The sequence below is a fragment of the Haliotis rufescens genome, unplaced genomic scaffold (assembly GCF_023055435.1).
Source record: "Haliotis rufescens isolate VD_foot unplaced genomic scaffold, xgHalRufe1.0.p SCAF_26, whole genome shotgun sequence".
Lineage (NCBI taxonomy): Eukaryota > Metazoa > Mollusca > Gastropoda > Lepetellida > Haliotidae > Haliotis > Haliotis rufescens.
In genome coordinates, this window is record NW_025963957.1 from 258,646 (window position 1) to 286,560 (window position 27,915).

A 27,915-nucleotide genomic window follows, 5' to 3' on the forward strand; every position below is an offset into this window, starting at 1 on the left:
CACCACCAGAGTCTGTTAGTAACGCACATCAGTAGTAGATGCCACAGGCACCACCATCAGAGTCTGTCAGCAACCTACATCATTAGTAGATGCCACATGAACCACCACCAGATTCCGTTAGTAACATACATCACTAGTAGATGCCACATGAACCACCACCAGAGTCTGTTAGTAACGTACATCATTAGTATAGATGCCACGTGAACCACCACCAGAGTCTGTTAGTAACGTACATCATTAGCAGATGCCACAGGGACCACCACCAGATTCCGTTAGTAACATACATCACTAGTAGATGCCACATGAACCACCACCAGAGTCTGTTAGTAACGTACCTCATTAGTATAGATGCCACGTGAACCACCACCAGAGTCTGTTAGTAACGTACATCATTAGTATAGATGCCACGTGAACCACCACCAGAGTCTGTTAGTAACGTACATCATTAGCAGATGCCACAGGGACCACCACCAGATTCCGTTAGTAACATACATCACTAGTAGATGCCACATGAAACACCACCAGAGTCTGTTAGTAACGTACATCATTAGTATAGATGCCACGTGAACCACCACCAGAGTCTGTTAGTAACGTACCTCATTAGTATAGATGCCACGTGAACCACCACCAGAGTCTGTTAGTAACGTACATCTTTAGCAGATGCCACAGGAACCACCACCAGATTCTGTTAGTAACATACATTATTAGTATAGATGCCACGTGAACCATCACCAGAGTCTGTTAGTTACGTACCTCATTAGTATAGATGCCACGTGAACCATCACCAGAGTCTCTTAGTAATGTACATCATTAGTAGATGCCACATGAACCACCACCAGAGTCTGTTAGTAACGTACATCAGTAGTATAGATGCCACGTGAACCATCACCAGAGTCTCTAAGTAATGTACATCATTAGTAGATGTCACATGAACCACCACCATAGTCTGTTAGTAATGTACATCATTAGCAGATGTCTCAGGGACCACCACCAGATTCCGTTTAACATACATCACTGGTATAGATGCCACGTGAACCATGTACACCTATATAAGACTGACTGTACAACCCTGTAAGGCTGACTGTACACCCATATAAGACTGACTTACATCCCTGTAAGGCTGACTGTACACCCCTTTAGAGTGTCTGTACACCCATATAAGACTCACTGTACATCCCTGTCAGGCTGACTGTACACTCATGTAAGGCTGACTGTACACTCATGTAAGGCTGCCTGTACACTCATGTAAGGCTGCCTGTACACCCATATAAGACTGCCTGTACATCCATCACAAGGGTCTGTGTCCGGTTTGGAAAAACCGAATGTCAGACCAGGCGCCGGAACGGAACCATCGACGTCCTGCGTTTTCGACCAATCAGGAAGCAGGGTTTCAGTGCCTCTCCTATAAAAATTAAAAAAGAGCGAAGCCACGCACACCGTCACAGTCCAAGCACTGAATGAGAGATCAACCATGTCGTCTGGATGCAGCTGTCTGAAGTGTCAGACCAACAGTCAACAATGTCCGTTGATGAGTAAAGTCTATTCGTGGACAATAGTGACCTACCCACCTGGTGAATCGGAGACGATCCTATCGCAGAGCCCACACTGGTTTAAGAACAAGTCTGAGGCTATTGCAGCTTTACAACAAGCTATACAACGCGGAGTTGACGTCCCCGACTGTTGGGGTGGTCCGTATTATTATCTAGTATCGAGATCAAGGAAAGTAATGTAAAACAGAGACTAGCCTCGTCCAGCTTGTTTCCAGTTTGTTTCCAACGGCCCTTTTCAGGGCCACCCATCTCTCCCGAAAGAACGCTTTCATCCTTTGCTTTGCCAGTACAAACAACAATCCAAAAGAATCCACACCCTCCCCAGTCCTCTTGGAGGTACACGCCTACGAGTAACACCACGTCTCTATGTATGTTTGTATGGTTGTATGTATGGTTGTGTACACGAGTGGTATCACGTTTGCATGGGGACACGAATCAAACACCACGTATGTCTATTGATCTCTCGATCTCTTTCCTTATAAGTATAAATGTTATAAATAATAATATTAATAAACGTCTGTTTGAAGACCCGCACGACACCACGTTTGCATTGAGACACGTGTGACACTACGTTTGCATGGAGACATGAAGTACATCACGTTTGCAAACGTCACGCATGTGTATTGATCTAAACTTCTAGTAACGTCTGTTTGTGGTCACGCGTGGCACAACGTTTTGCATGGAGACACGCGTGACACCACGTCTGCATGGAGACACGAAGTACATCACGTCTGCATGGAGACACACGTGACAGTTCGCATGTAAACATACACGAGTGCCAACTCCTCGGCATGGATGAGCGAGTGACAACGTCATCATCCTATGGATAAACGTCTGTTTGAAGACACGCGTAGCACCACGTTTACACGGAGAGACGTAGTACATCACGTTTGCATGGAGACGCGTAGTACACCACGTCTGTTTGAAGACACGTGTGACAGTACACATGCAAACATACACGAGTGCCAACTCCTCGGTATAAATAATAATCTTATAGATAAACGTCTGTTTGTAGACACGCATGGCACCACGTTTGCATGGAAACACGTAGTACATGACGTTTGCATGGAGACACGTAGTACACCATGTGTGTTTGAAGACACGAAGTACACCACGTCTGTTTGAAGACACGTGTGACAGTACACATGCAAACATACACGAGTGCCAACTCCTCGGTATAAATAATAATCTTATAGATAAACGTCTGTTTGTAGACACGCATGGCACCACGTTTGCATGGAAACACGTAGTACATGACGTTTGCATGGAGACACGTAGTACACCATGTGTGTTTGAAGACACGAAGTACACCACGTCTGTTTGAAGACACGTGTGACAGTACACATGCAAACATACACGAGTGCCAACTCCTCGGTATAAATAATAATCTTATAGATAAACGTCTGTTTGTAGACACGCATGGCACCACGTTTGCATGGAAACACGTAGTACATGACGTTTGCATGGAGACACAAATGGTAACAGACAAGTAAACATACACGAGTGCCAACTCCTCGGCGTGGATGAACGAAGGACAACGCCATCATCCTATGGATAAACATGCGTTTGTTGTCACGCGTGACACCACGTTTGCATGGCAACACGAAGTACATAAAGTTTGCATGGAGACACACGTGACAGTACGTATGTAGACCTACACGAGAGCCAACTCCTCGGTATAAATAAACGAGTGACAACACATGACACTACGTTTTGCATGAAGACATGAAGTACATCACGTTTACATGGAGAGACGTAGTACACCATGTGTGTTTGAAGACATGAAGTACATCACGTGTGCATGGAGACACGCGTGACAGTACACATGTAAACATACACGAGTGTCAGCACTTCGGTATAAATGAACGAATGACAACGTCATCATCCTATGGATAAACGTGTGTTTGTAGTCACGCGTGGCACCATGTTTGCATGGAGACACGAATGACAGTACGTGTACATGAAGACACGCGTGACAGTACACATGTAAACATACACGAGTGCCAGCACCTCGGTATTAATGAACGAGTGACAACGTCATCATCCTATGGATAAACGTGTGTTTGTAGTCACGCGTGGCACCATGTTTGCATGGAGACACGAATGACAGTACGTGTACATGAAGACACGCGTGACAGTACACATGTAAACATACACGAGTGCCAGCACCTCGGTATTAATGAACGAGTGACAACGTCATCATCCTATGGATAAACGTGTGTTTGTAGTCACGCGTGGCACCATGTTTGCATGGAGACACGAATGACAGTACGTGTACATGAAGACACGCGTGACAGTACACATGTAAACATACACGAGTGCCAGCACCTCGGTATAAATGAACGAGTGACAACGTCATCATCCTATGGATAAACGTGTGTTTGTAGTCACGAGTGGCACCATGTTTGCATGGAGACACGAATGACAGTACGTGTACATGAAGACACGCGTGACAGTACACATGTAAACATACACGAGTGCCAGCACCTCGGTATAAATGAACGAGTGACAACGTCATCATCCTATGGATAAACGTGTGTTTGTAGTCACGAGTGGCACCATGTTTGCATGGAGACAAGAATGACAGTACGTGTACATGAAGACACGCGTGACGTACACATGTAAACATACTCGAGTGCCAGCACCTCGGTATAAATGAACGAGTGACAATGTATCACCCTATGGATAAACGTGTGTTTGTAGTCACGAGTGGCACCATGTTTGCATGGAGACACGAATGACAGTACGTGTACATGAAGACACGCGTGACGTACACATGTAAACATACACGAGTGCCAGCACCTCGGTATAAATAAACGAGTGACAATGCATCATCCTATGGATAAACGTGTGTTTGTTGTCACGCGTGGCACCATGTTTGCGTGGAGACACGAATGACAGTACGTAGGCATATACCTACATCACGTTCATGTCTGTGCCTGTCGATTCACCTTGAGAATTCAGCCAACACCTTTAGAATTCCACACCATGATCGTAGCGCTGAGGTGATTGCCACTCACCGACTTTTAACGGCTGTCATAGTGGGCTACAATACACGATCGCCTTGTGGAACGAGACCTTGCACCTCAAAGTTTACAAACACATCACCATACCCAATGACATGATTTGTGAAATGTTGTTGCAAAATCCTTCGCCGATATGACGTCAACCTAGCAACAAAGTGGCAGAGTCGTCGACTGTGTATGATAAGCTCGTGTCAGTGAACTATCATGTCCACATGCCATCGCCACACACCCACCAAAACAAAACAAAACAAAGAACCCGACTCCCCTCCCGCCTTCCTCCCTCCTCCTCCTTCCTCCCTCCTCCTCCCTTCACCACCACCCTCCCTTCACCACTACCACCTTTTCTATTTCTATTTTAGAACAACACAAGAACAACAACCCTGTCGATCTTGTTCCCCTCGTACGGGCGCTTCTCCGGGTTTTCCCCCTATCCCTCCTCCTCCCCGGAAACGGAAGCGACGCCCTCTTTCCATGCGCACGCCACCGGAAACGGATGCGACGCCCTCTTGCATGCGCACGCCACCGGAAACGGATGCGACGCCATCTTGAATGCGCACGCCACCGGAAACGGAAGTGCCGCCATCTTGTATGCGCGTGCAGGTACCCATCATGCACTGCGCAGGTCACGTGACCGGAAACGGATGGGCCGCCATCTTGGTCCCAGAAATCTGAGCGGTCCCAGAAATCCTGGTGGTCCTACGCCGATGCAGGTTACTACTCACATTACCTATCATTTCAGGGTTTGTCACCTGAAAGGTTATCTTCTAGGGACTCTATGCCGTGTGTAATCTCTCTACTCGAGTTCCATTTCATCCTTTCGTGGCCCTGTGCTACTTCTCATATGGTTAACTATGCCTTGTGTGTTATTAGGTGTGAGGTGAGGTGAAATTGGGTTTAACGTCGCGTTCAAGATCATTGCACTTATAACGACGTGCATGCACGTGTGTGTGTGTGTGTGCGTGCGTGCGTGCGTGCGTGCGTGCGTGCGTGCGTGCGTGCGTGTGTGTGTGTGTGTGCTTGTACTAGTCCGGACTGCTATCAATTTATTGTGCTGGCACACTGAGCTAATACCCGCAGTTTAACATGAATACCCCACTCAGACACAGCATACTGTCTCCGAGTCGACGGGTCCTTGCTTTAGCCCCTTAATGCCAGGCGCCAGACAGGTTAACAACATTTACCATCTTTTAACGCCTTTTGGTATGACGCGGCTGGGTATCGAACCCCGGACCTTCCGCTCACCAGGCGGAGGCTCTACCACAGAGACGGTCTTATTTGAAGTACAGATTTATATGTGTTAGCATGTAAACAGTGACGTTAAAAACCAAACAGGCAAACATCCATTTAGGAGGTGAGGTGACGTGAAATGGGGTTTAACGTCCTTTCAAGGTTATTGTACGTATATAACGTGTGTGTATACACTAAAATCTTGAAAATTGGATTTTAGCAAAAGTTACAAACGTTATCAGATCGTTACAAGGATAAAGACAATCGCCAAAACACTGCACACTTATATAGCGACGTGTATGCACGTACGCGTGTATGGCTGTTTGTACTAGTCCAGACTGATGCCGATTTTATAGTGCTAGCCAACTGAGATACCATGCCGCAGTTTAACATGAATAGCCCACTCAGACACAGTAGTACACAGACTCCGAGCCGACCAGTCCTTGCTTTAGCCCCTTCATACCGAGCGACAGACAGGGTAACAGCAAGTACCATCTTCCGCTCTCACTCGTGCCCCCCATACCAAAAGACGTCAAAAGATGGTTCTTGCTGTAATGATGGTATGCCCTGTCTGGCGCTCGGCATTAAGGGGCTAAAACATGCTATTCGTGTTTTCCCACTTAAAGAAGCACAGTTCTGTTCGATTCGGCGTTTTTACAGTTCTGCGGGCTATCAAGGGGAGGTTGTCGTTACTGAGGACCGCGCGATTCGTTTAAGAAACTCTGAGCTCCCGTGGGTAATAGTTGTCAGGAATCGCTAGACCTTTCATCGGTCGTACTATTACTGGGTGGTCAGGTTGAAACTTAGCCAGCAGGTAATTAGGGGCAGTTTTTGTCTTATACTGCCTTACTCCTGGTATTACGGTGCCAAACTTATTAGCTATGGTATCATATTTTATACCCCCTTTTTCTAGTGACCCGTCAATAACTAATTTACTCTGTGTTATCTAGTCTAGATCAAGTACCTTTTTTATTGTTAGAAGTCAAGAACTTCTCTTGGTCTAGTACCTTAAGTTTCTTGAGTATTTCCGTTTTGAGTCAAAGGCTAAGTTTGCATTAAGCCTAACTATTTTTAGGGATAGAGCCCCAGTGTCCATTTATCTCATTAATGTGTTGAGTAAATCGACTCCTATCATTGCAAGCATGTCATGTTATTGTATTGGTTGTCATTTATAGTTTAAGAAGTGTTCGATACCACACGTATGTAAATATAAATATAGCCTCAAACGTCAACGCCAGATTACCCTCCCTCGATTACCCGTAAACAAGCGATTCCCTTGGGCATCTAAAGACACGACAGCAGTGAAAATTAAAAGGATGGATTACTGAAAATCATTGATGACACCGGGTGAATACATACTGTGAAGACGGAATGGTTTTGTAGACTTTCGCAGAATTTCAAAGTTGCATGCCTACGTGCCCCATGTGTATTAATAGTGAATTGGACTGAAACTCGACAATATTTCAAACCCATCGTCAGGCTGAGAATAATTCCGTCTTAAAGCTAACAGTTAAAGAAATTAATTCGTTCAGAGGTACAAATCCATCAAGTAAATTACGTACTTTTACAGCTAATGAAAGTGTGAGGCTAAAGCTATCGAAGATAAAATTTGTTTTTGTTTCGTATTGATCCCATTCTTTCAGCATGATGCTTTCGATGTAGATAAGTATGTGTGTTTCACGTGAGATTGGTATCTATTGTGCGACGCTACTGAATCTATGGTTCATGATACCACCCATGATCATTGGTCAATTTATCTCGCTGCACCCTTTTTATAACAACATTGAACTATTTCATTAACAAATCACGACTTAATCGACGCATTGTTAACTGGAATCATACCCAATTCAATCAAGCTGTTTCCGAAATTGAATCGATAGATAGCTTGCTTGTAATAACAAAGCAGTTTTCGTGATGAACGTCCAATAAGTTTATCAGTCATGTTTTCCTACAATGCTCCTCTAATGGTAAACATGTTAATCACTCAAACTGTGTCCCACGTGGCATCCCTAAGATGGATATTTCATTATCAATGTTTTGCAACGACACTAAGTCAACACACGATCACGTGATCTGACAGAGGACTCAAGGTAAGATCTTGATCAATTCGTTTCACACATTCGGTTTGAAGTTTCATGTCGGTGGTTACTGCTGTTGTAACATATTTTACCTTTCTCGAAGCGGGTCTTTGTTAAATTTACTTGAGAAATGGGCTCACCCCTGGCTCTGACACTGGTCTACACCAACTTATTCCTGACAACTCCTGTTCCGGGAACAACGGCATCTCTCACCCAGTGCGTCTCCTCCTGCTACGCCAGCCCCAGCTGTGCTTCTTTCTTCTACAACTACGACGACAGCGTGTGCTACCACACCTACTTTCTCTATTCCCTGGACAAATATGAAGAAATGTTATCAACGTCGGCTGCTGATATCAAGTACTTTGAATGGACTCCGGGTAAGTTTTGCGCTTTTGTTTATATTCTAAATAACATACATCTGGGTTTTCTAGGGAACATTGTAACTGTTACGTGAATGAAAGACCGTTCAACTGGTTCCTTTCCTCTGAAAACGGATTGACACATTGATTCCGGATTAACTAATGTACTTATGTATGTTCGTTTACTTAAGAATTGACTCTAATAGATTTTGCGTTTACATATGAATGTATAAACGGAACAACAGGTGTGCATAATGTGTAATTACTGCGTAGGGATATTACGCAAAGTAATTACCAGGAAGTTATGGTACGGACGACAACAGACTCTCCATTAGTAAATGTTTTATGATTATCGAAATGGTTTTGCGCTTTTGTGTCAGTAAAAACGGGGATAATGAGCTAATCATGAAATTTCGAATGCGTGTTCCTTCATAGTATGTTCAAGTTGTGATATTATTATATATGAATAATATATATAATTTTATCAAGTTTAAATATCTCATTCCAAACTTTCTCAAAAATTAGAAAAAATGAAGTCTTGTGTTAATTTTGTTGGCTATCAGAAGACTGCTTTTTTGATGGGCCGTTCAAATAGTCATGTAGAAAAGTACAACAAAATATACAACCGACACTACTTGCTACTTGATCATGTAAAAAAACTTGCAATGTTATTATCTATACTTGATGAGCAAACCGGTTCCAGTACTACCTAATCAGGGTTAAAAACGTGAGATACAGTACTGCAGTTGTAAACATTGTCAAGGCGCATGCATGAGTTTGATTGACAGGGGCCATAGGTTACTTCCCTCAGGGTAGACAGTATAAAGACAAGCGAATGAAATAATAGAGACCTAACTCTTTTAATAATCATAAAAAATCTCTGTTAAAAGAAGCGTCTCTTGCCCATTATATATGGGGATTAACTGTGAAAATGGTTTTGTCAAGTGTCTGTCATCTGTAACTTTATCAGTTAACACACATATTCAGGCGCGCTTCAGTGCCATGGTATTATTTGTATACCCCGCCACGAAGTGTATGGGGGATATAGGACTGTTTATTGTCCGTCCGTCATGTTTCGTTTTCTGAGCAGAACTAAGAAAAAACATGAGAGATATCTTAACCAAACCTTCACATGGATACGAGGGGGCGTTCAATAAGTTTTGCAACTTGGGCATTTGGTGTTTACACAAACAATGTCAACTAGTGGCAGGTGTGACACTAGTCATAACATTAGTTTGACACGTGTCATAACAAGTTCCAGACACAACAATAATTTAGATGTGATGGCTTCATTCACCTAAGGGTGGTCACAATCATGGATTCTCTCAAACATAAACAACGCGCTGTAATAAAGTTCCTTACCAAGGATGGATGAAAAGGAAAAGAAATCCATGATCAAATGTGTAAAGTGATGGGTAAGGATGCTCAAGACTATTCCACAGTTTGCCGTTGGTCTCTACAGTTTAAAAGGGGCAGGAAGTCCATAGACGATGACCCAAGGTCAGACAGGCCTTCAGATGCCACCCAACCAGAAACCATTGCTGCTGTAGAAAGAATTTTTTTTCTGACCGACGAGTGAAAGTATGTTAACTTTCTAGGGAATTCCAAATATCAGTTGGAACTGTTGGAACCATTATTCATGAGCATCTTGGTATGTCAAAGGTATCTGCAAGATTGGCACCTAAAAACCTCAGAGCTCAAGATCGCCATCAGAGAACTGAAAGTTGTCGAGACCTCCTTGATCTCTATAGTGCTGATGAAGCCGGGTTTCTTTATCGTCTAGTGACAGGTGATGAAACATGGATCCACCACTGGGACCCAGAAACCAAATTGGAATCCATGCAATGGAAGCACGCCAATTTTCCGCCTACGAGGACGTTACGCATTCAACCCTCGGTTGGCAAGGTAATGACCACCATCATTTGGGATGCAAGAGGCATATTACTGATTGATTACATGCCACCAAAAACTACAATCAATGGACAGTATTATGCTAATGTAATAAAAGAAGAATTGCGAAAATCTATTCGCCAGCAACGCCGTGGGATGTTAGCACGTGGTATTATTTCCTGTTCCGGCAAATGAAATCTCCCTACGTGGAAGACGCTTCCAGGATGACGAGGACATAAAGGCTGCCACAGAGGCGTAGTTAGAGGGCCAGTCTGCGAATTTCTATAAAAAGTGGTTTTAAACGTTTGAAGGACAAAGGGTATAAGTGTATTGCGCGACTTGGTCTTATATTGGAGTTGCAAAACTTATTGAACGCCCCTCGTAGGTCAAGTGGTAAACTGGTGCCTTTTGATAGTAAGGGACTTTTTCGACTTTCCATACCAACGACTTTGACTTAGACTGAAAATGGCGGTAATGCTCGTTTCCAAAGCAGATCTTGAAAACCGCACAATATTTCTTGCCTTGCACAAAACCGGCCATGTCATATTAGCGGGATATGAGTATTTCATGCTTGTTGTATTTGTATTCACGCTTGTGTACCTTTTAGCGTCCTGTGATGCATCACGTGGGTGGAGGTACCATAAGGCAACACAACTGTGTTTCAAATACCACACCCAAGGCCAGGTGTTCTCTGATGCAGAGGAAACATGCCAAAGCGAGAACTCTACATTGCTTCGAGTTGACAGTCCAGACAGACAACACTTCATACACAATTTCGCCAACATTCACGGTAAGACTCGTCATAATTAACCTTTCCCCATGTAAATGTTCATTACAAGTAATAAGCACAATGCTATTGATATAAAGCCTAATGGAGCTTATTTTTTACATGCCTGTTAAATAACAAGCTTAAAATCAGGTTAATCAGTTTATTTCTCTGAAAAACCACCAACGGTGGTACAAGAGTATATATATATGCAACATATAATATACAATGCAGATCAAGATGGTAACAAGCCTAAAATAAATAGAAATTAAGCAAACAAAGTAATAAAAATAATAATCATCATCATCATCATCATCATCAAAAGAAATAAAATTAGGCACCTTAACGCAATAATGAGTTCAAATTTATGATGAATCTGGACAGATGTTTCAAAATGGATATATTTTTAGGTGATAACGTTTTACGCAATTTACACATATTTGGCCAAATATAACAATTCTGTGGGATGTAGAGAAGTCGTTGTTGGAGAAGTGCTTCACACCTAAAAAGATAGTGAAATTTGTCTCCAACAGCAGATGAATTGCATAGTGCACAGACACGGTCTTCTCTCAGTAACCCTCTCCATCGGCCGGTTTCAATGGGCAAATGATGATTAGGTGTGCGAAATTGTAAAATTGGCAAGTAGATAGTTTTGGGAAGTAATAGAAATTTTTCGAATTTTGGTAATTCTTTTAAATGTTGGTAGTATAAACCTTTTGAACTTGATAAAATAGATTCTCGCCACTGTTGAATAAATTGGTCTTTAAGAGTTCTCTCGACCTTTGAAACCAGCCATGAAGTAGAGCAAATAGACGGGTTTATGAATATTTCTGACAGTCCGACATCATTTAGTATTTTTTTTACTGTAGCTATCCACTTAAACGATTTTGCGTTTGCATCATAGTCTTTTATCAAATAGTTATATAAAATATTAGAGAACTTTGTGGGTCCGTTATAATTCGTTAGTTTATGCCAGAAGGAAATCATCCGTTTAAATACTTTAATTTTGACATCATTTAGTATTTTTTTTACTGTAGCTATCCACTTAAACGATTTTGCGTTTGCATCATAGTCTTTTATCAAATAGTTATATAAAATATTAGAGAACTTTGTGGGTCCGTTATAATTCGTTAGTTTATGCCAGAAGGAAATCATCCGTTTAAATACTTTAATTTTGAGTGGTTCCCTGCCAAGTTCCCCATAAACCATAAAATTAGGTGTTGAATTCCTCAGACCAGTTACTATTTTTAAATTAATAAGAGTGCAGTTAATCAGTTCGACGCATACTCCATGATCATACGATTCGATTATGTTCGTTCTTGAGATACAGACATCAGATATGTTGCTCTCAATGCTTCTCTCACTGGTACCGAAAATTCAGAAGACTCTTCGCTGAATACCTCATAAGAAGCAGATTGGTATCGTATCGCTGTGTAAGATATGATTTTACTGAACTTGTAACTCACTCAAGTAAACGCAGCAATCATCGATTCCATCCAATCGTGAAAATGTAAACCATTTACCTCATTGGCAACAGGGGTCGAAGAGTTTAAATTCACAGACTTTCTCAAAAAACGGAAATAAGTCTGGGTAAGTTACACAAAGTGAAAGTAAATTCGGATGTCTTCTAACGGAATCTAGCAAATCTCCACCAAAGAATTACGGATGTAGTGCGACATATTTGCCTTGTGGGCATCATATATTGCAAAAATCATTTTTCATACAAATGTTTAAAAACTACTTTAAGAAGATGTTGATGTCCTATAGATATTTTTCAATTTTTCACAGCATTCATTGTTCACTGATACAAAGGATCAAGGAACCTTTGTTCTGCAAATAACATGTTTCTAAGGTTGCATGATAGATTTACTGGCACAGCGGAAAGCTGCTTTTCTGTCTTGTGGTGAATGCTGTATACATGTAATGTTCATGAAAACGAAAACATCAGCTGAGCAGCGGGTTCCATTTATACCATTATCTGTTTGATGTAGATTGCAATACGACATGTGAAGAATCGGGGTAGAATAGATTTCAGCAAACCAAGCTTGCCATTAAAGGCGACTATGCTTGTCGTAAGAGGCGACTAACGGGATCGGGTGGTCAGGCTCGCTGACATGGTTGATGCATGTCATCGATCCCAATTGCGTAGATCGATGCTCATGATGTCAATCACTGGATTGTCTGGTCCAGGCCGCCGTCATATAGCTTGGATATTGCTGAGTGCGGCGTTACAAAACAAACAAACAACCCAAACTGGATTGCAACACAAAGATAAATTCTGAATATGATTTATATCTGACATTAAATGAGATTTGTGTCGACGTGTAAAATTACTTTTCGTAAAGTCGTGAAGCTCTAGAGAGTAAACAAGCGTGTCCCCAAAGGAGGCTCAGTTCGATCCCTGTCGACCTATGCTGGTCGTGAGTTTTGTGACTCCGTTCTTGCGATGGCGTTGAGCGTTGCTCGTACTTTCAATCACTTGTTTATTTGATCTTGACTGGATCGTTTACAGGCCATCGTCATAGCTGGACTTTTACCAATTTTAGAACTTGGATAACCAATACACTATCAACTATCACCTCGACTCTATTTCACTGAAATAGTATGATTTGTTCTTAAAAATCTAGACCGCCGGTCTAGTGGTAGAACGTCCAGAGCGGAAGGTCGGGGGTTCGATGCCCGGCCGCATCATTCAAAAGATGGTACTTTTTGTTACCCTGTCTGGCCCTCGGCATTAAGGGGCTAAAGCGTGGACTGGTGGGCTCGGAGTCAGTATATTGTGTCTGAGTGGGGAATTCATGTTAAACTGCGGCATGGTATCTCAGTGTGCTAGCACTATAAATCGGCTTCAGTCAGAGGTAGTACAAACAGTACAAGCGGCCACACACACAAGTGCATGCACGTCGCTATATAATTGCACAGTGTTTTTTGCGAATGTCTTGTAACGATTTGATAACGTTTGTAACTTTTGGTCAAATCCAATTTTCAAGACTTCGGTGTATACTTTCTTTTGCATTTCAGGCAAACACATCATGACCGGCGGCCGTAGGGTGAACGAGACTTGGTACTGGAACAATGAAACCCCTCTAGGCTACGAAGCATGGAAAGACGATGAACCTAAAGATGACAAAGACTGTATGCTGGTGGATAAGGACGAAGAATCCTGGAAGAGTGAAAAGTGCGATTCAAGCCAAGACTATATTTGTGAGAAGGCGATTTCTGCTGGTGGAGAATGTTCGTAGAAGTCGTGGCTCTCACGATTATGACCACCACCTGCCTTGTCCACTGCTGTGATGGTCACACGGAAACCAGAATCTACATGTGCGTCATAACTGTTAATAATGTCACCAAATAAATAGTGTGTGAGTTGGGTTTCATGCAGTGTCAATGTAAACAAGGACGAAAGCAAAGCTTAAACTGGTCGTAGCGAGCACATTTGCTTGTAGATCAGGGGTTAAAGTCAGGGCATTACGGGATGAAATGAATGAAACATTAAAAGACCTAAAACTCATTACGTTTGTTTGTTTGTTTCTTTGTTTTTTAACGCCGCACTCAGCAATATTCCAGCTATATGAGTCTGGACCCAAAACTCCAGTGATTGACATCATGAGCATCGATCCACGCAACTGGGATACGATGACATGCATCAGCCAAGTCAGCGAGTCTGACCACCTGATCCGTTAGTCGCCTGTTACGACAAGCAAAGTCAAGCATGGGTTGATGAAGACCTATTCTACCCCGGATCTTCACAAGTTTCCAAATACCGATAAATGATATCCCAAAACAAATTACCCATATTAAATCTTCCTCTGGAACTAAAACCATCTGTTTTTGTAATATTCGTTATGATAAATTCCCGCTCGAGTCGTAGCTGGGCGCAGAAGTGAGATAGTGACTGAAATAGGTTAAAACCCAATCCAGTCACTGCTTTCTTTCTGAACGTTACTGAATAGGCTTCCTTTGTTTTGTCATGTATGGGGGTTTAGTTTGTCGTCCGATGGTAGATACCTGTATGATGTTTTTAAGATTGTGTTCATCTTTTCCGCGTGGAATCCTGGTTCGAATTCGTCCCTAGCAACCTATGCCGGTCGTAAGACCAAATCGATCGGGTGATCAGACTCGGTGACTTGGCTCATTGTCTGTCTCCGTAGGCCGTGGATCGTTGCTCAAAATATAAATCACTGGACTGTCTTTTCCAGGCTCGATTACAAACAGGCGACCGTCATATAGCTGGACTATTGCTGAACGCTGCGTTAAACACCACATACACACACGCACGCACGTATGCACGCACGCACAGAACGACAATAAATGCCAGCTCCTTCCAAGGTGAAGTACGGATTAAAACGAACAGCCATTTTGACCTGCAGTAAGACATTATATTCGTTTGACTGACTTACAATAAATTTCAATTGCATTTTTAAAATTTTATTTGCTTTGTTAATTTGCGTTGTTAACAGTACTACAGCCAAATTGCGGTGTCAGCTTAAATACAGTATTGGCGAAAAGCCAAATAAGATGCAAGTCGTAGACATTTACCTTCTTGGTGAAACCACAAGCACGGGAATGGTGCTACGACCTAGGTTCATACACTTGGGATAACCACCTGAGTGAGTGAGTGAGTTAAAGCTTTACGTCACATCGGCAAATATTGCAGCCATATCGTGACGAGAAATTTCACTTATTAATACATATGTTTTAACTAAATTAAAACCTGTCATCGATGGACAGTAAAATTACTAGAATATCACAGATTAATATTTAAAACTAGCATACAACTATAAAAGATATCACTATATATAACGGAACAATATAAAAAAGGGCTATAGATCGCCAGCAGCTGAAGGTAGATCACCATGCTAGGGTCCATGGGGACTTACAGTACTTTGGCGGGATAACCACCTGAAGAATGTGATGCACACTATAGATCACTTAGGTCATCAGTCACCATCATACAGGAGAAGCTTAGGTCATCAACCCCAGCTATACATGTAATTCCTAAGGTCATCAACCTCCTTCATGGAGGAGTGATTTAGGTCATCAGCGTCCGCCATAGAGGTGTGGCTTTGGTCATCAACGTACGTGATAAAGGGTGACTTTGGTCATCAACGTCCGTCATACAGGAGTGGTTTAGGGCATCAACGTCCGCAAAGCAGGAGTGGTTTAGGGCATCAACGTCCGTCACAGATGAGTGGTTTAGGGCATCAACGCCCGTCATAGATGAGTGGTTTAGTGCATCAACGTCCGTCACAGATGGGTGGTTTAGGGCACCAACGGCCGTCATAAAGGGGTGGCTTTGGTCATCAACTCCCGTCTTACAGGGATTGCTTATGTCATTAACCTCCGTCGTGTATGAGCGGCTAATCTCATCAACTTCCGTCTTACAGATGTGTCGTCACGATATGGCTGAAATATTGCCGAGTTGACGTTAAATATTAACTCACTCACTCTAAAAAGTGTGGCTTATGCCATCGACCTCCGTCAAACAGCAGTGGCTTATGTCATCAATCTCTGTCAAACAGCAGTGGCTTATACTATCGACCTCTGTCACACAGCTGTGGCTGATGTAATAGATTGATAATAAGATAAAAGAGGGTAACGTGACTGTCAACACAACATGTTGGCAGTGTATTGTAAGAGTGCAAACAACCGCGAAAAACGACACTAGAGAAGTGCAGTCAAATATTAACGTTTGAGATATAGAGATTACTACACGAGTGTCTGTCAGATACCATTTATCTTACAACGAGTTGTTTCAAAACGTATCTAACGAGCGAAAGCTCGTTAGATACACTTTAAAACAACCAGTTGTAAGATAGATTTATGACGAGCACGAGTACAGTAATCTGTTTCTTACTCACCCTAAAATCTGAACTTTTCAGCCCCGAATCGATGCATTTTGTCTATTTTCATGATCGCCGTGGCGCATTTATACATAACACCACGGCTTACTACGCATAAATAATGTGACCCTACACAAAAAGGTATCCGCGATATCTGGATTATCAAGGCGATGGTGATAATGCAAACTAGATAAGATCAAAGAACACGCTTGCTGCCGAGGCCGAGTTAAAGTTTCACACCTCAAAGAAATGACCAAATATGTACAACAATGTTTACTTCCATATGACAGCACAACCGCTGACCGACTTTTGCAAAATGGCGTGTTCACTGACAACGGTACGCGGGATTTCCAGAGGAGGATTTTTGTTGATCGAGGGATCGTATGAACATAAATGTGTCATGTAAGTAACGGAAACATTCTGACAATCTTCGTACTGCTACTTGTTTGATGTTTTCCTACGTAACCAAGAGAATTAGTCAGAAATGCAGATAACTACCGTCGTCGTTGTGCGTGACTTTCCGTCAGTCATGGCGTCACTCAGTTGTTCGCAATGCCGAGCGCCAGGCAGCGAAACAACAAGTTCCATGTGACGAGGTCCATATTGAGTATGTCCATCCTGGTATGTGTATTGCTTATGTCGATTAAAGGTTTAATTCCCCTGGCATTAAATTACCCTTAAGGTGGTAATTAAATAACCACGTGTGACTTTACAAAATATGTCGCTGCATACATTGCTCAATGGACGACTGTAAAAAGGTGCTGTTAGATAAATTAACTGGTAAGGCCTTTCACACGGGAAAACAACGTGTATTGAAGTAGTGACTGAATCCATCTTCTAGAATGTTAAATGGTGGATTCCTAGGAACGAAAAGGGCAGTTACGTCATTCGCGTCACATGTTCATTACACCTTGGTCGGTGTCGTGTTTGGAGACTTATGGACTCAATCAGCTGTTACCGTAAGCACACCACGACCAATGCGGTGAAGATGTGGGCTTGACATCATCTGCAATGATAAGACAGACCTCATCCGTCATGATTGACGACTCACAGGGGAACGTTATCGTGAATACTTTTAGGCCACTTTTGACGAAATCGGTCCCACTCTCCACACCATGTTCCAAAATAAAATAAAATAAATAAAATGCCATTGTGTTTTAAAAAGGAACATGGTATCATGGACACTGACATCTATGATCTATATATAGCTTGCAGAATATGCAGAAACCTCTGGCCCCATGGATAACATTTGATTAAATGAAAAAAACAATTATTACAATTTACACGAAAAATACAGCCGTTACAATTTACACACTGTAAACTAATAATACAATACGAAATATAAAAGAGAATAAACATTAAAACATTCGTTTAGGTAGCACGTCTTAAAATCTTCCGAATGCGCGCATAGAAATGGTTTTACCGACAAATAAAAAAAAATGGCCAGAAAGTTTATATTTCAAATGTTGCATGCCCAGTTCCGCTTTGGTTCCGCATTGTGGGACTTATCTATCAAACCGAATTTGCATTTTACGTGTAACCCATCGTGGCGAGCAGTAATGGCGTTCGTGATTTATTTCAAAATTTCTAATAAATGTCACACAAACATACTGTCTATTTCTTTCCATCACGGTTTTCATTTATTCATTATGAATATAGTTTCAGTAGTTAGAAACTGTTATTTAGATAGGATACCCGGAATTTTCGCTGAGTACATTTAATTACATAAAACTAGGTTTCAGTACTCTTAGAGTATTTTTGTTGAATTAAGTTTTCAAAACTTACAATGATTTCTACACGCGGCAGTTTTGTGGTATATTTGGTAAAACAATATAGATAAGTTACCATTAGCTTGATTTAGTGAGTGAGTGTACATGTGTTGGGTGTAATACCGCTTTTTACAGTATTCCAGTTATATCGCGGCGTGTCAGCTTAATGTGGGAGTAAAGCGCGAAGTGATGCAGGTCTCAGACGTGTACCACTTCGGTGAGACCCACGAGCACGAGTATGGTGCTGACAAACCTAGAGACATAATCGGGGCGAACCGGGATTCGAACCCACAATCATAGGTTTCTGGCGTGCTCAAGGGACGCAACTCTGCACAGCGAATCGCGGCGCCTTAGACGACTGGGCCACCCGTGCCCCCTCAGCTTGATATAGTGCATAGTGCATCGTCACATGTGTTTGTCCATAGCACGGTCAGTACCCTTAAATTCCTATCCTTTATGATGTATACGCTCCTGAATTGGACATTGTGATGTATTTAAAATGTATCCGGGGAGGTGAATACAAAAGTGTAGATAGAATAGGGTAGAATAGGTCTTCAGCAAACCGTGCCTGCCGTAAAAAACCGACTGTGCTTGTCGTAAAAGGCGACTAACGGGATCGGGTGGTCAGGCTCGCTGACTTGATGGATTGCATGTCATCGTATCACAATTGCGTGGATCGATGGTCATGATGTCAATCACTGGATAGTCTGGTCCAGACTCGATTATCTACAGACCGCCGTCATATAGCTGGAGTGAGTGAGTGAGTTAATATTTAACGTCACATCGGCAGTATTCAGCCATATCGTGAGGAGAAGTACATTAATAATACATATATTTAGAATGAATAAAAACCTGTCAACGATGGACAGTAAAATAACTAGATTTATCACAGATTATATTTAAAACTAGTAGATAGCCATAAAAATAAAACATCATACGTAACAATACAAGATAAAAATGAGCTATTGATCGCCAGCCACTGAAGAGAGATCACCATGCTAGGGTCCATGGGGACTTACAGTACTTTTGCTACCTGCATGGACCCCAGCCGGATTTACATCATCCCTTCAGTTGTTGGCGATTATGACAAATTTAGCCAAAGTTTAACGAACATATATACTACTATTAAAAACGTGGCCGAAATAAATATACTTTGAAAGACGTGGTCTTATATACCCTCTCAAGGGGACAATAATTTCATATAGCTGGAATATTGCTGTAAACGGCGTTTAACAACAAACAAACAAAGGATACAACTTATAAGGATCAATACCAGGCATACGGAAGTTGCACGACTCCCCACAGCTGTCACTGGAAATAAGAGATGACTATTGATGCTTTATCGACCTCGTCACGTACACTCCATAGAGTGTGTTGATAATGCTTCCTACAACAATTGTGACCTTTGTTAATGCATTTAATACAACATGGCCAATGCGTGGAAACATGCCGCGATCCTTGGATATGATGGTTGTGGTCCTCTGTGTAATTGGACTGGTTACGATATACATGAGTATATCTTCTACTCTGTAAGTACATACCCTCGTATGTCACCCTTTATTTTATCATTAGTCACTTCTCCATGGAAGTAGCAATGCATGTAACGATAATGACGATATTACTTTTGATGTACACAAGAGCGTTTCCGCTTACATTGAGGTTACATACCAGTATGTCTTCTCTGTGTCCTAACCAAAAGTTCCTGTGGTCATTTGTCATAACTCGTCCCAAAATGGCACATTTCTATTAGCCCCGGGGAACATCCGGATGAGGATAGGTCCCCGATAATCTGTGCTTGTTACAAGCGACTAAATGGATCAGCCGCCGACCACAGTGACTTCATAGTGTGTCATCGTGTCCTGATGGCACGGATCGCTCATAGTAACAAGACCCCTTCATCTGTCCCAGAGTCGGTTATGTCAAGGCAGCTGATACATTTAAATTTAGTGTAACAGTGTATCAGGGAAAAAATACAGTGTAACAGTGTAAGGGTGATATTGAACCAACAAACATCTCCGACATCTCCTACAAGGCATAGACCCGTGAAGATCCGGAGTAGAATAGATCTTCAGCAACCCATGCTTGCCGTAAAAGGCGACTATGCATGTCGTAAAAGGCGACTAACGGGATCGGGTGGTCAGGCTCGCTGACTTGGTTGATTGCATGTCATCGATCCCAATTGCGTGGATCGATGCTCATGATATTAATCACTGAATTGTCTGGTCCAGACTCGATTATTTACAGACCGCCGTCATATAGCTGGAATATTGCTGAGTGCGGCGTTAAACAACAAACCAACCAACCAGCCTACAAGGCATATGGGGCTGACGTTTTATTTCAGAACGTTTCATGGTAGACATGTCGATGAAATTTCTCAGTTTGACGCGTCAGTGACAAAAGTTGGTTGGTTGGTTGTTTTTGTTCTCAGCAATATTCCAGCTATATGACGGCGGTCTGTAAATAATCGAGTCTGGACCAGACAATCCAGTGATTGAAATCATGGGCATCGATCCACGCAATTGTGATGTCTGATGCAATTCCCTATTTTGACCTGTACCATATGTTCCCCTGTTTAGGCCGGTAAATAATTGACATGCCTTTGAACGCTTTCGGGTGACACCGGTTGCGCAGGATACGCCCCTTTTTCGCCAACACATATTTGATGGTGATTCATAAACACACTTTTCGTAAAGATTTCCTATGATAAAGTAAATGTTTCCCTCGCCTTAGTGTAACAACCCGTCTTTTCAATCGTACCCAAACCTACTGTTATCCAATTTCTTGGCAGTATAAACAGTACATTTGACACTTGAATTCCTTTGAAATGATAGACCGTGGTCATATTACCCCCCATGTTTATCATTATTTCCATATGTATGTAACAGGTTTATATTTCCCAAAACTATATTTGAAGAAGTACACAAGAGACAGTAATTCAAAGTTTTAATAACACTAAATTTGTTTACCAATGCTAACCATGCTTTCCTTATGTGACAGTTTTGACGAAAGAATTCAGAGCCTTTCCATCAACCAAGCGGTCAAATACAGAGGACATGCAGCTACCTCTTCATTCAAACATATCCGGGATTTTAAATCCATCGCCATCCATAGGTATTCTGATTTTGAAATAACAACAATAAAGTCTGTGTATAAAGTTGGTGATGAAGTAAAGATTAAAGTCGTTATCAGGGATGGGTACAACAGAAGGAAACGTAATGGAGGTGACTACGTCAGAATGTGGATCAAGGATGTGGCAAAGGGATCATGTGCAAACGGAATTGTCACGGACAACCAAAATGGGACCTACACTGGAATCATAAAACTGCTTTTCGAGGGAAAAGTGAAGATAACTGTTAGTTTGGCTTCTCCAAAAGAAACTCTCGATGCTTTGTATTCAAATTTCAATGGCAAACGAATAAGAGAAATAAAAGCCTTCTACAGCAAAAATGGAATTTGGGAAGATACAATTTGTGGACCAGAAAAACACGTTCGAGAATATGGTGCTGTTTGTAACTACACCTCAAATAACTACGGCTTCCCCTGGTTCTGTGGTCATCCATCGTCAGAGGGGTTATCATGCAGTGACTGGAATCTGACAAGCACAGTTATGCCTGAGTTGAATTACAAAGATATATATAAGAAGATGTTCAGGTAAGATGCAAATCTGAACAGGGGTGGTTTAGCTGGCATGTAGAGTGGAGTTGGAAGTAGTCTTGAGGAATGCTAAATGTTGTAACATATGCCTTTTTAAAGCGTGTTTTCCTTCACTTCACATCTCGGCTATATAATATAACTCAACACAGCCTTACTTTTACAGGTACAATAGACTTCACAGGCATCTACGAAGCAAGTCCAACTTAGAAATCATCGTCTCTGGAGGTACGCCTTTTTACGATTAAACTGGTTCATTTTCCCGCAAAACCTAATATTCTAATTACTCAAGAACAATCACCAGCTTTAACTTTATCTATGATTTAAGTTCCAATGCATAAATCCATACTAATTTTCATAATTTGAGTATAGGAATTATCTGCAAGTAATGAAAGAACGACCTTTCACATTTCTCACAGGGGACTCACTGGTTACAAGGGAAGATAATCTTGCACCGTGTCACGACCTTCCCCTTCGCCTGACATGGTCATCTGAATACCCTTCTGGTCATTTTCTGAACTGGACATGGCACGTTACACACTGCAGAAGCACCTTCCAAGACACCCCAAAGCGCTGGAATGAATGTCTCAAATTCAGAACAATGTGGCTATTTGGAGATTCCACCACCAGACAATTCCTCTTCTACATGATAAAATATCTCGATCTTCAGCTGGTGACAGAAATGTGGAAAAAACAGTCGTGGCATCAGCCCTCATTAGCTAGACGTGAATCACATAATTACTCCATATTTTGGGGACCTCACTGCTTTCCCTTCCACAATGGCAAAGCCTGGGAGAATCTGGGTGCATTAAAAGCCACTCATTCCTATATCGACGAAATACCCAGCAGATCACGAGATATCGTTGTTATTCATTTCTATATTCATTTCATGGCATACCATCCTGATCTGTATCGACTGCATGTCCGAAGAACAAGCCAATCTGTAGCTGAACTTAAGAAACGTGCCCCGGACACGCTTGTGTTCGTTAAAGGTTCTCATGCTTTCTACGACCAAGGGGCTATCATAGGTAGGACGGATGATATCTGGGGTGGCATTTATGACAAGATAATTGAGGAGGAGTTTACTAAGTTGAAGGATAGCGTCATATTTCTGAATATGTGGGACATGACAGTTGCATCTGAGAATGAGATGCAGCATCCAAATAAAACCATCATTCGAGCCATGGTGAATTATATGATGGGATTTGTAAAATGTTGAAATAAATTGGGATAATACTGAATCAATTTGGAAATATTTTTTTAATTTGACGTTTACACGATATACGGCTTTTCCATTGGACGAGAGGTCGGTCATATGACTGCGAAATTGACGTTCAGAAGTGTATGAACGACACAATTTGACGTTCATACGTTTTTCACGAGACCGTGTTCTTGAAATGACGTAAACACTGACTGACTACTTCCACATTCCTGGGGAAACCCCTGGGAATTCCCTGGCACGAAAACATACATAAGCATTATTTCTGATCATTTAGAACCTTTAATCTTGGTCTCAGCAGTTCAGTATACATAGTAAACGTAAGAGAGCTTGACTGCATGATTGTTCACGAATTTCCTCGCTACGGCCCATCCTAATGAACAAACGAAAAAATGCACATCCAAACTATCGGGAGTATCGACTCGATCTGTGTGATGACTCGAGGTTGACAGTGACCGTCTCCAGCAATCTACGAATTTACCTTGGTGTCAGTTTGACGCATCTTTAATCACCCTTTAATAATCGGTCAGTTGATCAGTGATGACTTACACATGTAACCGCCACAGGTTCCTTAACAACTTCGGAAATCCTCCCGTCACGTTTATCGTGTCGGCTATTTTGACGTCTTGTACTTGATGTAAATGTATTACGACGCGCGCTCATTGTGACTGACTTACTGAGGTAGTTCATTACAGACCTTTCTCATCTAATGGGGATATTATATGAACACATGTGTTGAGTAAGATGTACCTGAAGAGCAAGTTCTGCAGCCATGTCACCTCTCTTTTTGGGGAACTATTTTATTCAGAGATATAGCTGGTTGTTGTTTGGCTGTCAGTGTAAACATGAAGTCACACGTACTAAATATAATTGTGTTTAGATCTTGGCTTACATCCTTTGAGGTAAGAAATTGGGATAAAAAATTGTAAGAATTGACTTTCACATTGTGTGAGTTCATTGTAGTATGAACCTTCAAAGAGTGAGGTCGCAAGCTCCGACGTTCATACAGTTTGGCCCTCACTCTATGAAGGTTCATACTCCAATGAACTCACACAAAGTGAATGTCAATTCTTAATTAATAGAGGAGTCTTCTTCGAGTTGTTACCATCGTTGTGGTTCTGGTCCTGGGCAGAATTAGTCCCCAGCTACCTACGCATGTGCGAGGCAGAGCTGGTGTTTGGCATGCTGTCGTACCCAGAAGGCGTGGATCTTTATTCATTGTATCATATTTTATTTTATTTTTTATAAATAATTTTGACTTTATAAAATAGGACTAAACAACATATTTTGTGTATATTACTCAATAATTTGTGTACAGATATGCGCCTGCCTTCATTCCCAATTATGTTTTAAGTTGCTGAGCGTTATGTGTTAATCGTTAAGACCACATGTCCGGCGGACCCGTGAAGATGCGGGGTAGAATAGGTCTTCAGCAACCCATACTTGCCGTAAAAGGCGAATATGCTTGTCATAAAAGCGACTAACGGTATCGTGTGTGTGTGTGTGTGTGTGTGTGTGTGTGTGCAAATTGAAACCAGTTAGGCAATAGCCCAAAGCCCAATAGATCAAAGCAATAAGGCTTGCTGGTGTCTCCTGATTTCAATGGCTTCTTGTAGTTTCCTTTGTCGCCAGTTGTTGTGTTGGTAGACAGGACTTTGGTGGCTTCTACCACCCCCACCACCCACCCCACCTGTTCACTACTGCCGTCGCCTGTGTCTTACACTCTCATCACTGATGGAACTCAGAGAGGCAAATCCCGTCTCGCTGATAACAGAGGATACACCTACGTATCAAATGTAAGTAGTAATTACCTCTCCTTTCGTAATTACATTGATGTATGCATTTATTTATGGCTATAGCATAATTAAATAATGCAAGTTCCGTGGTGTATATTTGTCCACGATTATGTATTAAGCAACTGTCGTTTGTTTCAGGGAGGCCACAAAGACACCAAGTAGTGGAGATGTTCTGTCCGGTACGGCAAGAACTTGAGCTGTCCAGCATCTCTGGTCCAGAAAGGAGAAGACTTCAAGTTGAAGAAACATTGTCATCCGAGATCAAGGAGCGGTGTGTGGATTCCCTGTTCAAGTCTGCCTAGGAGATCGTCGAGGCCCTGTACCGCGATCTTCAGGATATACCTGTCAGCCTTCCTTCCGTCGTTGCCATGTCAAAGAGGGGGAACCGTAAACGCCAAGCCCTTCGCCCACCAGAGTCTATTAACTCACTTGAGTATGAAGTAAGTGTTATTTATTCCGGCTAACAATATTCTATCTAGAATTATATGTTAATAAAATATTACGTTGGTATTAACATATACGTTATTAAAACGTTTTCTTTTTTTTTAACAGTTGAAGCCACACTACCTCCCTTCTGACTAGCCCTTCGCCAACCAGAGTTTAACTATCTTCAGTATGAAGTTAGTATTATTTATTTCTGCTAACAATATTCTATCTAGAATTATATGTAAATAAAATATTGCGTTAGTATTAATAAATAATAACTCCAATAGCCTTTCGTAACTCGTAAGTCACTTTAAAATGGACGACAAAACGGATAAACGTTCAAATGTTTGGGCGTATTTTGTCCTTGATGACACAAAGAAAAAGACCAAATGCTGTCTCTGTGGCATATGTATCAGCTACGCAGGTAGTTCGACGAGTTCCATGAAAAACCATCTAAGTTTTAAACACAAGAGCATTTCTCTTGCCGGCAGTGACAGCACGAAAGCCAAGAAACAATCAACTTTAACCGCAAGGGGCGTTTGGCTTGTATAATCTTAAGCCGATGAATCGAAATTCTTATGAATTTCTCACTAAAATGGCAATGCTAATGTGTGTGAACGACCTGCTGCCACTAAACCTCGTAAAAGGCAGTGGATTTCGAGATTTTGCTCATGCCATGAACCCAATTATGTTGTTCCCCACCCTAAAACGTTACACAAATACCTGATGAAAGAATATGATGATTGCAAATCTCTGTTGATTGAATATTTAAAGAAATGTTCAGCAGTTAGTTATGCAGTCATCATGAATTAAGTCCGTTCTCACTAGTCTAGATATTATACTTACCAGATCTGATTTAGTATTTTCCATGAGACAGGCGTACAATGAGAAAGTCCATGTTGTGGTGATAAGAAATCACAAATGACATTCCACAAGTGTTAGTTAAAATTCGTTTGATAACTTTTTATGATCACTGATTGTTAAATTTTTTTGTTCGGTTAAAAAACATATTAGGTTGTTCAAAGTTGCAAGTTTGTCTTTATGCTTCAGCACGATAAAAACAGAAAAGTTGTTCTGTTGGACTATTTTAACATAAAACTAAACAGTTTTCAATAATTTGCTGATCTGTTCAATAAAAATGTGAAATCTTATGTTACTTGTGTTTGTCATTATTGTCAAAATTATTTTACGAAATACTGAAATAGTGCAATGTTACAAATTACAATACAAGCCTAGATCACTCAGATACGTATCGATTTAATACCCATGTCACGACTCACGTGTCAGGCAGTCATGTGATCTTGCCGTTTCCCGCTCTCGTCTGGTTTGGTGACAGTGCTCAATACTTTGATAATCTGCGTCACATGTGGTTTTAGGTAAGCCATGCAGGCATTTAATAAAAAAAACCATAATTCCTTAGAATAGATCAATAGATGTTTGATGACCTTTTATTGGCAAAAGCATTACAAACAAGTGGGACAACATTGAACTACGGGTACTCGAGTCCGGTTCGTGTATTGTCTGCCGGGTACTCGAGTTCAGTTTTCTTACCCGGTCGCAACCCTACTTCTTACTTCCTTGTTGATGACTTTGAATTTCATGGAGCCCGGCATCTCATCCTAGCGACGCCTGAATAACTGGAGCCCATGAAGAAAATCAAGTCCTTGTTCCTTGACGGGACATTCCGTGTCGTCAAAGCGCCCTTTGTAGAACTGTACTCCGTTCACGTTTTCTTGGTTTCCGAGACGGGAGATGAAGCAGGTACCCACTGCTTTCATCTTCATGTCTCGGAGGAGGCGTGTCGATTATGAAAAGGTATGTAACATACTTTGTATTTCAGCTTAACTAAAGGAAAAATTATATGTCACCAATAAACTATAGAAATAGACGTCAACCTGTGATATCTTAGGTATTCCGATCGCTGCTATACAAGATGGGGACCATCAGCCTCCAGAGGTGTGTTGCAGATTTTGAGCAGGCGGTGTGGGAGGTTCTGAGACGGGTCCTTCCCGAGGTGCAATGTCCGTGGCTGTGCCTTCCATTGGCAGCAGGCGGTCTCCAGGCGAATACAGAATCTTGGTCTTGCGGTACGTATTGATATAATGAAATTGATACAAATTATTGTAATCAACCATAGTAATATTTATTATGGCATATTTCGCATGTATTTAATTATGTATGTTTCTTTCCAGACGGAATATTCAGAGTCGACCGAGTTTTATGGATTTGTCAAGAAACAGATGGCGCTGCCATACTTACACACAAGCCACATCAGAGAGGAATTTTTCAAACTAAAGGAAGAAGCAGGTGACCAA

The 27,915-nt window shown here is 41.7% G+C and overlaps 2 protein-coding genes and 1 long non-coding RNA gene across 3 annotated transcripts; all 3 read left to right on the top strand.

The window, feature by feature from the left end:
- Positions 1–7,739: 7,739 nt before the first annotated feature.
- On the top strand, positions 7,740–14,407 carry LOC124141497 (neurocan core protein-like). Its single transcript, XM_046509535.2, has 3 exons — positions 7,740–8,258; positions 10,738–10,920; positions 13,918–14,407. The coding sequence occupies exons 1-3, from the start codon at positions 8,012–8,014 to the stop codon at positions 14,136–14,138; spliced, it is 651 nt and encodes a 216-aa protein (XP_046365491.1). The 5' UTR covers positions 7,740–8,011; the 3' UTR covers positions 14,139–14,407.
- Positions 14,408–19,917: 5,510 nt separating this feature from the next.
- On the top strand, positions 19,918–23,418 carry LOC124141496 (NXPE family member 4-like). Its single transcript, XM_046509534.2, has 4 exons — positions 19,918–20,037; positions 21,506–22,159; positions 22,326–22,387; positions 22,579–23,418. The coding sequence occupies exons 1-4, from the start codon at positions 19,943–19,945 to the stop codon at positions 23,376–23,378; spliced, it is 1,611 nt and encodes a 536-aa protein (XP_046365490.2). The 5' UTR covers positions 19,918–19,942; the 3' UTR covers positions 23,379–23,418.
- A 1,650-nt stretch (positions 23,419–25,068) lies between these two features.
- LOC124141520 lies at positions 25,069–26,751 on the top strand. The gene is made up of 3 exons (XR_007222863.1): positions 25,069–25,174; positions 25,313–25,614; positions 25,727–26,751. It is a non-coding gene; the product is annotated as an uncharacterized LOC124141520 (long non-coding RNA).
- Positions 26,752–27,915: the final 1,164 nt, after the last annotated feature.